We start from the raw sequence: 13,703 nt of genomic DNA on the forward strand, positions 1-13,703 counted from the left end.
GCGGAAAATCTTGCAGCCACTGTCTTATATAAGTAGACTTTGAACTAGCTCTTTTTGCCATGGCATAGTATTCTCACACAGAAACTAGAATTTATTTTGCACTTAGAACATCAGTAACACTTAACACGTCGGTCGTTACACAATGTACTGATTTGTTTTCGCTGGGAAAAAGTGAACGATGACTTGCTTTTTTTTTTTCCTTTTACTGCATTGCATGAAAGCGGGAGGGGAAGTACCGTACTCGTTGCTGGACATATGGCACCTGACAGATGGCCGCCCCTTCTGAACAAGCGAATGGAATCTACCGGTGCTTCAGATGAAAACATCTCACTACTGGCAAATTATTTTTGGAACCGGAAAATTCACGTATAATACCTTTCACGAAACAGAGTAGTTTGATAGGACAACCTGTAGGTAGCAGCGAGAAAATGCACGAAGGGCAGTAATTTAGCTATAGAGGGCGTCTACGATTAACATTGTGATTTTTTAATCCGTGCTCAGCTTAAGGCCTATGAAACCGTTTCTTTGCAAAAATACACAGCTGGCCAGAATCCTACAAACGAAATATTCTCAAATATAACATTTAGTACTCTCACGTTCGATTCTAATTTGTAACTCAAATCTTTGACCGGTTCCCATTCGCTCACCGAAGTTAAGCACTGTTGCACTCGGCACGTACTTAGATGGATGACAGTTCAACCGTGCCGAGTGCTGTTGGTAGTAAGGCAAACAAAGGAATTGTAAACAGTCTCTAACGACCATCGCCTTCGACGAGACGTAAAGCCCAAAGTTTACTTCCTTCTTCTAATCTTTGAAAACACAAGAACTCTATGTCAGATTAACGAAATAGGTACTTTTTAGGATTTTGGTGCCGAAATAGGCAAAATTAGGCGTCAACATCGAAATACGCAATTTTATGTCCTATAGAACTAACAGTATTCAGTTTAGTTAGTCACGAAACGCTTAAGTACCAACTTATATGCAAATTCGAGCTTAGGAAAAAAAAAATAGGTTTTAACCTAAAGATTCGTGATCTATTTTTTACATATGAATAATAAAACACCTATAAAGAGTATTTGGTATTAACAGGGATAGCGATATACAAAAATAAAAAAAGACCGAAGTGTTAGGCAAATACGAAGCACGAGCGCATATCAACTAGTCTCCTTGCTGCACGCTGGGCAGAAAATATTTTTTCCATCTGTCGTATAGTGTGGAAAAACTTGGAGCCACTGTCTTTTATGATGAAATAGGCACTTTTTAGGATATTAAAGCCGAAATAGGCAAAAATAGGCACTAACGTCGAAATAGGCTTTTTTAGGTCCTATAGAATTAATGCTATTAAATGTAAATAGTCATGAAATGCATAAGTACAAATTTTTATGCAAATAGGAACTCAGGAACAAAATAGGTTTTTACCTAAAATGCGCGGTCTAATGATCACACATGATTTGCTCTGTCATACACTGGCAGAGTCTATTATGGACATGCTAAGACTTGTCGGCTAACAGAGGGTTGAGGGGTGCATGACAAGTTGCAAAGTTCTTAGCAGAAACATCTATGTGTGAGTGTGTTTAGTTTCCCATGCTATCACTGACATCAGATGACACGTCTAAAAACTGCTGTGACTTCTCATAGCATACACATACATGGTTTCTCAAGTTTTAAGTTTCCATCATCTATGTACCATAGTAGAATGACTAATCACTTCTAAATCCCCACTACTGTGCCATTTTTGAGATTTTACTTGTCCCTGGTCAAATTTTTGTCCCTGGTCAAATTTTCGTGATTCTTCTTATTATTCTCCCTCGCATCATCTGATGTTCAAGCAATAGCACAAACAGAAATGAAAAACACAACAAATTTGTTTATAACTAATAATACTTTATTACTGGTCAAATATGTCAAAATTATGTACAGCAAAATATTTCTGTAAATAAATGTAAAATTAGCACATATAACAAAACAGACATTACAGTAAATGCTAACACAGCAGTTTAATCAATGCTTTTAGACTGCTACATGCCAAATACCGGGCAAGAACAGAGCATTATTCTTACATTGGGTGTGGCTAGAATAAATTGAGATTCCATGTGCCACCATTATATCACATATTTTCAACTTAAGTAGTATGGCAATTTTGTTTTATTATTGTACTTCTTATGGAACATAAATCTAGAAAGCCATACACAATATCATAATGATTACAGTTACAGATCATTTTAATGTACAATAACTGAACCAGGGACAGGTCACACATTTGAACATAAATCTTTATGACAACAGTATGAATACCAGCTTACACAAATGATTTTTCGATGGGACAAAAGGCACACACAACTCAATCACATAAGCTAATTGGTTCATTTACTTTTCTCTTCATATACCAATCAAATACACAAAGCTGAACCACAATTACACAACACTCTAAAATGCCATCTTTTTTTTTTTTTTTTTTTTTTTTTTTTTTTTTTTTTTTTTTTAACTGCTATACTTTAATATTACTTCAAAACTTTCTGCCTTTATGCATACAATTTTCTGAACCAAAGGATGAAAGAGGGGAAGTTACGAAGCTGGAACGACTAAGAGCTGTTCATCCTCATCACCCGAGAGGTACGAAAGCAAACTTGTTGACGAGGTGACACTATTCCTGCTCGGAGATTCTGATGCAGATGTTATACAGGAATGAGATGGGGAAACCGTTCTTGCAGGAGTTTGAACTACAGGTATATTTAAAATACAGGTTTCATAAAGAGCGTGAGGGGGCAAGTTTTCTGCTACCTGATTTGGCACAAGTGCTGAAGGCTGGGGAACACCGCTAACTGTATTATTTAACTTATTATTTGTGTTTTCAGCTGGTAGTATTGCCTCACCCTGTTGAACTAAAACAGGGTCATTTGCTCCCGATACTGCACCGGAAGACTGAGTGAGAACTGGCAACTGGCTGCTTGTAAGACCAGCATAATTTGGTGTCACAGTTTGGGACTGCAAACCGAGCGTGACATTAGGATCACAGTGTGGAGGTACTGTGACCATAATATTCCTCTGACTTCTCCTCCTATTTGAATGTCTGCGGGACATGCGCCTGCTGCTCAAATGTTGATGTCTCTGCATCATACTGTGTTCATTGCCAAACAGCCTACTGTTTGGTTGAGTGGCTGCACACTGTAAAGGGCACCCACTGACTGCCACACTGTACGCTGGTGGTGGTTCCCGATTGAAGAACTCTTCGTCGAGGTGTGGCACTGGTGGCTGTGTAGAAAAGCTCCCACTGTTATGGTGAATACGGTAACTGTTTGTAACAGCAAGGCGCAGACTGTACAGACGGCACATGCACCCGACAGCAATCACCAACAATAAACTGCACAGCAAGGATCCCATTATAGCTGCTGCTATTACGGAGTTCTGTAATAGTGACATTTTGATTTAAAATATTTTGCTTTCCACAACACGGGCAAACTACAAACAAGCGCAAAGTATACATTAAACTGGTATATTTACACTATCTATATTTATTACTGTACTTCCACTTAGCTGATAATGAGGAAATTTACAAAGTAAACAGCAGTTGCATTAAAAGTTACACCACTATAATTATTTTAACTACTTGATTGTGAGTTCTCATTGAAACATTGAAAATAAATACACAAGTAAACTTTTTTGACTATGTTCCTCATGAAAATATTTTACATGATCTAGGTTTTGTGTTACAAGTCCATTTTTTGTGCTACTGTTCCAAATATGTTGTTTTTGTCTCCTGGTGCACTATGAAACAAAGAATCTACCAATCACCTAAGAAATTAAGTGGTAACTTGAAACAATGAGACATTATGATCTTACACTAAAAACAAAGAAATTAAGAGATGTTATGAAACCAAAAAGAAGATAACATATATGGAAATTGCAGAAAAGATTCCACTTTTACACATTCCAACCTGAACTGTTACTGAGCAACCAAACCAATTTTGCTTTCTCATCACATTTGGATACTGTCAGAAACTGGTTCATCTCTCACCCTCTTCCCACATATCCTTTGTTGATAAGTCATATAACTTGTACCAAATATTTGATCATAAATACTGTGAAAATAATTGAACAACTTTGACTATGTTGTAAGGGAACATCCTGGCAGATTAAAAAGGCATTGATTTATTGACAGGGATATACACGACTACAATGTGCTGGCACAGTACACTGTGCTGAGGCTGCAGTTGGACTGTGATGAGGGCTTGTGTCAGGTGGACTGGGTGAGGAGACAAAGGAGGGGAGTAAGAAGGATGATTTGGGGAAGGTTGGCTGACAGCTGGGAATGAGGCAACACAACGGGACAGGAACAAGAGTTTGTTCAGCAGCAAGGTGAGATGTGGAGTGGATTGGGAGGGGGTGACAGGATGTAGGAAGAAGAGAACTCATGGAAGAGGATGTGGGAAATGAGTAAAGTTAGAGTCTTGGGGCAGGGTGGAGGTAGGCGAGGCGCAGACCACTAGTGGAGATCGAAGCCAAGAGGATTATGGGAACAAAAGATTTGTAGCAATGACAACTCCGATAGACATAGTTCAGACAACTGTTGATGGGAATGGGGGGGGGGGGGGGGGGGAGCGGGGGGGGGGGGGGGAGGAGGAGGGGAGGAAGGATCTAGATGGCAAGGATTGTGAAGCAACCATTGAAATTGAGCGCAGTGTGCTCAGACGTGTCTTCAACCACTAGTTGGTCACTTCTGATCTTTGCCATAGTTTGTCAGTGGCCATTCAGCCAGGTTGGAAGCTGGCTGGTGGTTTTGCATGCATAAAATACTTTGCAGAAATTGCAGCAGAGCAAATGGATATACCTAACTGCATCCACAAAAGGCCCTGCCTCTGACTGGATAGGATAAGCCTGAGACAGGACTGGAGAACAAAGTGCTATGTGGTGTATCAGACAGGTCTTTTATCTGGGTCTTCCTCAGGGATATGGCCCTTATGGCAAGGGGATATGGCCCTTATGGCAAGGGGCTGGGAGTGGGCATGTCATAAGGGTGGCCTATGTTATTGTATTGATTGGAAATGTGGTGGAATACAACTTCAGGATAGATGGGAAGGACTGTATGTTAAGATGTTCCTCATTTCTGCGCACAACAAAAAATAGTAATTTTGGGTGATAGGGAAGTTCCAGTGCAGCTGGTTCTTGGAGACTGTTGGAGGATTGTGAGGGTATGGCAGAGGAAATCTGTCTGGATCATGTCTGGGTTATACTGGCAGCCTTTGAAGACTTTAATAAGACCTTCACATACTGGACTATGGAATTATGGTCACTGCAGATGCATTGTCCATGTGTGGCCACACTATATAAGAGAGAATTTTGGTGTGGAAAGGACGACAGATGTCAAAATTCAGTTAATGTTGATGGGTGGTTGGTTGGCTTAATGATTAAAGCGACAAACCTACAAAGTCCTACTTGGAACACGCAAGTCAACAAAACTACACACCAAAGAAAGGCCTAGTCCACAAAACCCAAGGAAAGAAAGCCCCCAAGATCTGCCAAAGGCCAACGAAGCCTACAGAAAGGAACAAGGAAGAAGAAAATGGGGGGGAGGGGATAGGAAGAAAGGTGGCCGAGTTCCCCAAGACAGAAAGGGCAACGGCGGACATCCCCCCCCTCCCCCGCTGCTCACCAGAGGCATCCCACTCAGCAATATCCAGGAAAGACTAGTGACACAGACAGGGCAAGAGAAGCACAGGAAAACAGAAAAGAATGTCAAGTCAGACAGAACATGGGAGAAGGGGGAAGAAGAGCAAAAAGAGCCAGTAGGGTGAGGACTGGGGCAGTCCACCAAGTCCAGACAGCCTGTTGGGGCAGAGGACACAACAGAGCATCCTGCCAACCCCTCAATGTGCTGACGAGGCTGAGGTGTCCTCCCTTAGAGAGAGTGGTAAATACTCCATTTCATGAATAGAATAAACTGTAAAACCAGGTCAACTGCTGAGGCATTGCCCACTAACACCAGGATAGCAAGTCAGGAAGATTATGAGGCCGCCACAGTGCTGATAGATTAGGTCAGTCCAGCAAAATGCAGAACACCATCAAATGGGCACCACAATGACAGTGGGGTGGATCCTTGCGATGGAGGAGATGACACGAGTCAGCCAAGTACGACAGATGCAGAGCCGGCAAGGATAATGGAGTGCTAGCGAGAGGCCCACATGGAGGACCCCTACAAATTTGGCATGTTCTTTATCACCCGTAGTTTGTTCCGCAAAGACTGAGTATACTGTTCTCTATTCCAAATCCTTAGTACTTGATGGCATAATACCAATCAAAAGTCCAATTCCGCAATACTAATCTCAATTATGGATGGCGTAATACCAATCAAAAGTCCAATCGCGCAATACTGATCTCGAGACCTTGTCGGTAGCCAATTTGGCCAGCCTATCAGTGAGTTCATTCCTCGGGATCCCAATGTGATCTGGGTCGAGACAGGTGTCCCTGAGCATCCCTGTTCGAAGGTAAAAAAGGAACCCTGGAGAGTCAGGACCTAGGGACGGTGAGGGTTACACTGGTCAATAACTTTTAAGCTGCTCAAAGATTTCCAACAGATGAGAAAGGGCTCACCAGTGCAGCAACGAATATGGTCAAGGACAGAGATGGCTACCAACCCCACAGTGAAAATACTGCAGACATCTGGCAAGGAACGGAGTTCATTAAATCCTACACGAATGTAAGCAAGCCATCATGACTGGTGATCATCATGCCATCAGTGTGGCCTACTTCTGAAACCCAAAACACACCAAGAATGGAGGAGAATTGGTGGCAGGTGGCCTCAGGATGAGCCAATCTTTTGGGCCTTGAGATAGGTCAACACAGAGCTGTGGGCGAGGCATGCACCACGGGTTGCCATTGCGAGAGGTGGATCGCCGTATCTGGAAAGAGGAGACGTTAGTGGGTGCTCCGGGGAACAGCAGATGCATAACCCATAAGCAACGAACTGCTGTTGCCACAGAACCCACAACGATGGAATCCTCGCATCCACTAGAAGGCTGATCACGGGGTTGGTCGAATCCCGTAATGGGGCGTTAGGTCTAGCATCTACGATCTCGTAGGTGACGTCGAGCGGTCTGCGAGACTCCCGTTATCTAGACACGACTGGACCAATGCTGTGTAGAGTCATATTGGAGCAGAGTGGTGAGTGCCCCAATTGGTACTGCTGAGGCACTGAAGAGCACTGAGGTGTGTCCAACACATCTCCTTAAGTTGATGAAGATGGGGAAGCCATGTCACGCAATCAGCTGATCGGTTGGTGGGATATATTTTGAGACACCAAGGCATCACCAATTTATTACTGGATGGAAGTGTGTGTGTGTGTGTGTGTTGATGTAAAGGGGGGGGGGGGTGTAAAATCATAAAGGGAAACCAAGAGATGGATACAGTAAGCAGTTGTAGAAGGATGTACACTGCAGTAGTTATTCTGAGTGAAAAAGCTTGCACAGGATAAAGTAGCATGGAATGCTGCATCAAACCAGTCTTCAGACTGAAAACCACAACAACATACACTCCTTCCCATTCTTTCAGATATTAAAATCCTGTCCTGTGTAAAGCATGAAATTCCAATTATATTTACCTTGATACACCCTTGTTCATCACTTCCATCTTTACAGTTTTCTTGTCCATCACACCATTCAGAATGTGGTATATAATTTCCATCGTCACACTGAAATCTTCTATAGCAATTTTCCTCATCAGAATTGTCCATACAGTTGTGTACTCCATCACACCGTTCAACACTGGAATAACATCCGCGACCATCGCTGCATTTATGCCTTCCTATACATGTGTCATCTATAAAAAGAAAATTGATTCCAAAATCAGTTAAAATTTTTAATCTTACAAAGGGACCTTGTGGTCAGCCCTCTTTGATTTTCTTCATAAGTACATGATTCAAAAGTCAGTGGCTAGACATCAGTTTTCTAAAGCACTACGATATATTTCTAAAAAAAAAAATTGGAAAAATTAATTGCTATTATGTATAAAACATTTGCAGCATTTTTACAGCTCCCTGTTGCTGAATGCAAAGCATTCTAGTCTAGTAATTGTGCTGTCACTGTGTCAATTCTCACTAGCAGCAATTTGTTTTAAAATTCTGTGTTTATTATCAAATTGAAATGTTAATTAATAAATATGCTGATTTGTAATTTTGTAGTAAAAGTAGCTAATTCATTGTCAATAACTCATTTTTATTCAATTACTAATTAAAAATAAAATCATTTCAATTTGGGAAAAAGAAGAAAGATAGTTGTTGCTACCAATGACGTCATGATTACAAGACTGACAAGACAAGACAAGCATTTAAAAATGGTGGAAACATTTTTTGCTTAATAGTGTTTGCAAATCTTCAAAGCCAATTTTTCTGTATGCTTTTGAGAAGCGTACAGTACTGTTACAGGAAACTGACCTTCGAATATTACAATAATGAAGAAAATCAAAGAGGGAAAGTTCGTAAGGCCCTTTGGTCAAGAGTTGTGTTTGGAACTCTCACAAAAATAAAATAAAATAATTGAAAACTATAAATATTACTTATGGATACAAGAAGAATGGCTATTAACTGCTGCACCAAGAAATGAATAAATCTGAGCAATATTGCACTTTTCCTTGGCTCCCACAGCCACAAACTAGACCAGTTTCACAATATGTTACTGTGCCTAAGTGCAACCCAATTAGTTATTTCTGAGTTACAGTGCTCAAATAAAGACATTTTAGAAGGCTTAAATATCTTGATCTAAAAGTAATAGGATACTAAATGTGAAAATCGTAAGTTAATTAAAAATACTCTAATAGATTTTATTTATTTATTCAACCTGATCAAATTGGGACCTCCACATCCTATCTTCCATCAGTTAAGTGTTTTACACATATAGCTCTTTTTACATCTCAATGGCTTATTATGAAAAGTATATTTGCTACTCACCATACAGTGGAGGGGCTGAGCCACAGATAGATACAACAAAATGGACTTCAGCAAGTAAGCTTACAGCCAAAAAGGCCTTCATCAAAATTAGACAATGCCCCCCCCCCCCCCACACACACACAAATGCAACTAACACGTACATGAGCACAGTCACTGGCTACTGAAGCCGTCTTAGCTGTTAAGAGACGACAATAATTTAAATAAGATAAATGGTAATAAAATGGTATTAATAGAATAAAAAATGATTTGCAACAATATTTGCATATACCTTATGACAATGTAATACTACTGGCAGAGAATTAATAGTACCAATACTAGCAGTATTTCTACTACTTTTCCTATCACTACTACTGCTGCTGATGATAACACTAGAATAGCAGATAAAAAACGTGTTTACAGATGTACAAAAATGATATTTTCTGATATAGTGATTTCTGAATGGGAGAAATTTAGCTGGACTGCACCTGCCAATGACTTTAGGAAATGACGAAAGTCTGGTAGGAAATAAGTGTACTTAGTTGTAATTATGTAAGGAATGTGAGGAGGAACAAAGGAAAACATTTTATTGTTTTAGTGGAAGCATCATTAACTGTCTTTTGAAGCTTATAGTTCACTTGTCTGGCTAAGTGAGACAGGCCATTCCAGTAGGACCCCTGCTACCGAAAAGTAATTAGAAACAGTAACTTAGCAATGGAATGGGTCAGAATGAATTTTGTTTGACGGCAATGAGATTTTCTGCTGTGTTGTTCACACAAGCGCATTAAGATTGGGAGAAATATGAAAGACTGTATACACCAATAAAACAGTAAAATAGATGGAATGTATGGAAATATCTGAAACTACCTGCACACAGGTAGAGTATGTGATGAAGCAAGCTGGGATATTTTTTCTCCCCTCTTGTTTTGCCATCTGCCTACTTAAATTCGTTTTCTTTATTTTTGAACCAGTTACCAATAACATACGTGAGTATAATCTGTATTTTCAAAAAAGAGAAAGATTGGCCCTCAGTTTTACAGAATGTAACACCAGATCTAATTTTGTGCTTAGTTTTATGTATGTACTAGATTCTCTAATTTATTTTGACTATTCCTAGTTAGTATCTGTTGTTATAGGGTGAAATCAGTAATTGCTTCGTAACTTAAATTCTATTGTTGACAGATAAAAAAATATAAATTCTGTACTAAGTACAAACATTTGGAGGAACAACTAATTGTATTCTTAAAGTATCTATTTGGCTCTATCCGTAAACACATTAGCAAAACCAACCCTTCATTAATTCCAAAGTAATTAACAGATTTGTCAAAAGTATTGTTTGCATACATAAATTTGTTAATTTCATAAACAAATAATTTGGACAACTCTTGTAGTAGAAGAAACTGTTAAAAGGAACCAATTTTTTGATGTATTCAGATAATTGAACGAGTTAATTTTTAATTTTAATTTCCGTAAATGAAACTTAGAACAAATGTGTAGTTTCAGCACCTATTACTGTGTTGATATTTAAGGGCCCGATTTTTGGTCATGAGTCAGTCAGTCCACGGCTGAGTTCCAGACGAAGAGCCTGTGTTGATTAGAACAACAACAATGCATCAACTTAACAATGTAATAAGTGTTACAGAATTAGGCCATGTGTTAAAACAGTGACAGTGTCTGCTTCATACGTACCTTTCCATTCTTCAAGAACTGTGAACTTTGTGGTTAGGCTTTTAATGGTCATTGTTCAACAGTAAACTATTGTAGTAGTATGTGGATGGTTCACCTGCTAACTATTAATGAAGCTTACAGGAAGTTAGAACAATAATGCACTGGCCATAAATAACTGTGTATTATTGGAGGGTTGTGAAAAGTGAAAGTAAAAAGACTGAAATGCAACTGTGCATCTGTCGGCTACATCATTTACAGAAGACAGTACCGCACGTCCACCCCCTATTTTTTCAGCCATTACGTTGACACCGATGACAACAAACGAAGAAACAAAAGAGCTCTGAAGAGGTATCATATCCAGACATTCTTCACCAGTTTCGAGTGCCCTAAGGCTTTCCTGACAAAGAGGTTGCAGGGTAACATTGCTCTCAACAACTGAAACATACGCATTTGTCCGTTTCTTTTTCATGTATGCAAGTTTTTAACACTTCCTGAGCACACTACTGGGACCTGATAAAAGGGAGGAATGGTAATGCACTCAGATGACATTCGTAGCTGTAATGATATTTTTTAGGATGAACAAACGGATTTTAGTTTTGTCATATGACACTGAATCGCAAGAGATATATAGGTGCAACATCCACATTTTGAGGCAGAAAGCATTAAGGCAGAGTGCGTGGGAGAAATGTACATGTGGTGGACATGCATATGACAGCTTATATCACTAACAGCTTCAAAAAGTTATTATTAAGGCGAAAAGTTATCTTGGGGCAAAAACAGCATTTTGTGGTCATTTTACGTGCGGTTTTATGAAAAGGCACTCTATGCATCGCTTTGACTTCATAACCACCCAACTTCTCATGTAATGTTACCCTCAAGCGTTAAAGATGGCCACACAGCACAACATGCTGGTACATCTCTCAAATACTGCTTCATGCCTGTGTCGTCATGACGATATTTTCTGATCTCTGATGGCTGTATGGTTGCAATTACTAGCGTCAGCAAATAAGTGCTTGAATTCTTAACTTTGTTTAATGAGTAGTAATTTTCAAGGGTTTTAGCCTGATTTGCTATGTTATTCTTCACAGCTAATATGTAAATCCTGCATGGCGGATAAGCAGTTTATTGTGTTCAGTGCCTTTGGTCTGACTATTATTCCAACACGCTATATAATTTTATAGCGCCTCATTAGTGCTGATAAAAGTGCGTATGGGTAGGTGCATGCATGACATTATTTTGGTGCCACATACAAGTGAATTTACAGAATTGATATTTTGTAATATAGTGCTTTATGAAGCCACCGCATTTCCAAATAAAGACAGGTTTATTTTAAATGGTGGTTCAACTTCTTATTTAGTATTGACACAAACTCTTTTTACAATTAAAGCACCTGATATTCTCTAATTGTGGGGAGAATGCACTGAGTGTGCACTTTGAAGTTACTAACAAAAAGTGCTCCAGTCCATAAGTTGGCATGATAGTATGCAGTATGAAGGTAGGTGTATTTTGAAGTACCATGCTCTTGTACACTATCTGTGCACACGCAAAAGCAGGTAGGTTTCTTTTTCACAAGACTCGCTTATGCTTACAAGAACTGCATCAATGTACAGGCTTCAGGATTTTGCAGCATAAGGACATTAAAAGGATAAGGCAGTGGTGATTCAGTTCTCTTGCCCCCTTTGAAAAGTGCCTTGTTGGGCTCTCTTCAGTCACTGGGGATAATATAAGGCTCAAGCAACCTTCCACAAATTGTGAAGCTCATTTTGCAGCATGATTCTGTAAAACACGAGAGATAAATTTCTAGAAAATTTTGTACTAATGTGACACATGTAATACAACTCACGACTTGGATTCAACTGTCAAAATTCCACAGAGATATTGGTAACTTTGTTTTCACAAAAAACATAAGAAATTTTGAGAACCTTCCAGAAATGATAAATACTAAATAGCGACTATTTGCGGGTGATCATATACAAACTGGCAACCCGCACCACACCACCCAGCCAGCGATCCTAACTAGTATTCCACAATGCATGCAGCACAGCTCGAAACTATACTACTTTTATAAGCTTATTTAAAAGTCTATAAAGAAATGAATCGTCAAGCATTCCACCAAGAAAAATTACAAAATCAAGCTCTAAATGAATCCAGTAATCCAATCACACGCTATGGCATTGTTAACTTGGTAATAGATTCTGTATGCGACAATATCAACAGTGGTCCAAACTTTTACTGCAACTTACGGATAAGAGAGTATAGCATCTTCCTCAAGAAATAAAAACAGAAAAAGCAGAAGTGAATTTCAATTAGTAAATACCACAACTACATACCACAGTTAGTTTCATCAGTGTTGTCAGCACAATCAGATTTTGAATCACACACTTGTTCAAATGTGTAACAACCCTGTCCAGAACGGCACGGTCGTTCATCTGAAGAGCACTTACGACGGGGACAGTTTTCCTCATCTCGGCCAGACCGACAATCTATCTCTCCATTACACCTTTGAGTTTCATTGAAACAGTCATAACTATCTCCCATACACGGAGCTCCTGGTTTTCCAGAACAGGAAAACATACTGCACACTGTTAAGTCCTGCACACATCTTCCATCAGTGCAATGCCTACAATCTTCATAATAATCATCTAAAGAAGGGGAAAAAAATTAACATATAAAAAATTGTTGCATAAATTATTTTAGGAATGAAAACTAATACATTCCTTTTTTTCCCAATGTCTAGCAAATACTTCCATTTTCTCACAGATTCATACAACTATACTGGCAAACTAAGACTGTTCTGACCTCACTGTGGTATGGAAATATACCAGGAACAATGTTGAACTGAATACAAAGTAATGTTTTCCCTTTATGTATCTATCTCTAATGACCTTGTCATCAACAGGGCAATAAATACCAATCTTCCTTTCTTTCCTTTTATGCGTGCAATATTAGAACTGATTTAAAAAATGATATTCTTTCCCACCATTTAAATTCTAAGATAGTATTGTTGCCCAGTACTTGGCTTCAGGAGGGGAAATGTTCATTACTGCCAACAGACACATATAAAAGCACATAAAGCACATAGCTCTGTCCTAGATTTTGGAATTATTAGGTCCTTGCTCTG

The 13,703-nt window shown here is 39.3% G+C and overlaps 1 protein-coding gene across 3 annotated transcripts in view; it reads right to left on the reverse strand.

Moving 5' to 3' along the window:
* Positions 1–1,863: 1,863 nt before the first annotated feature.
* Positions 1,864–13,703, reverse strand: part of LOC126484609 (low-density lipoprotein receptor-related protein 3-like) — a 112,215-nt gene continuing 100,375 nt past the window's right edge. For 2 of the 3 annotated variants that reach the window (XM_050108186.1, XM_050108184.1), the window contains exons 6-8: positions 12,913–13,224; positions 7,595–7,812; positions 1,864–3,405 (exon numbers count right to left, since the gene is read on the reverse strand). In XM_050108186.1, the coding sequence (XP_049964143.1) occupies positions 2,566–3,405; positions 7,595–7,812; positions 12,913–13,224 (1,370 nt within the window). In that variant the 3' untranslated portion in view covers positions 1,864–2,565. The remainder of the gene's footprint in view (positions 3,406–7,594; positions 7,813–12,912; positions 13,225–13,703) is intronic. The other variant, XM_050108187.1, reaches the window with a different exon arrangement.

This window comes from Schistocerca serialis, chromosome 6 (genome assembly GCF_023864345.2).
Source record: "Schistocerca serialis cubense isolate TAMUIC-IGC-003099 chromosome 6, iqSchSeri2.2, whole genome shotgun sequence".
Lineage (NCBI taxonomy): Eukaryota > Metazoa > Arthropoda > Insecta > Orthoptera > Acrididae > Schistocerca > Schistocerca serialis.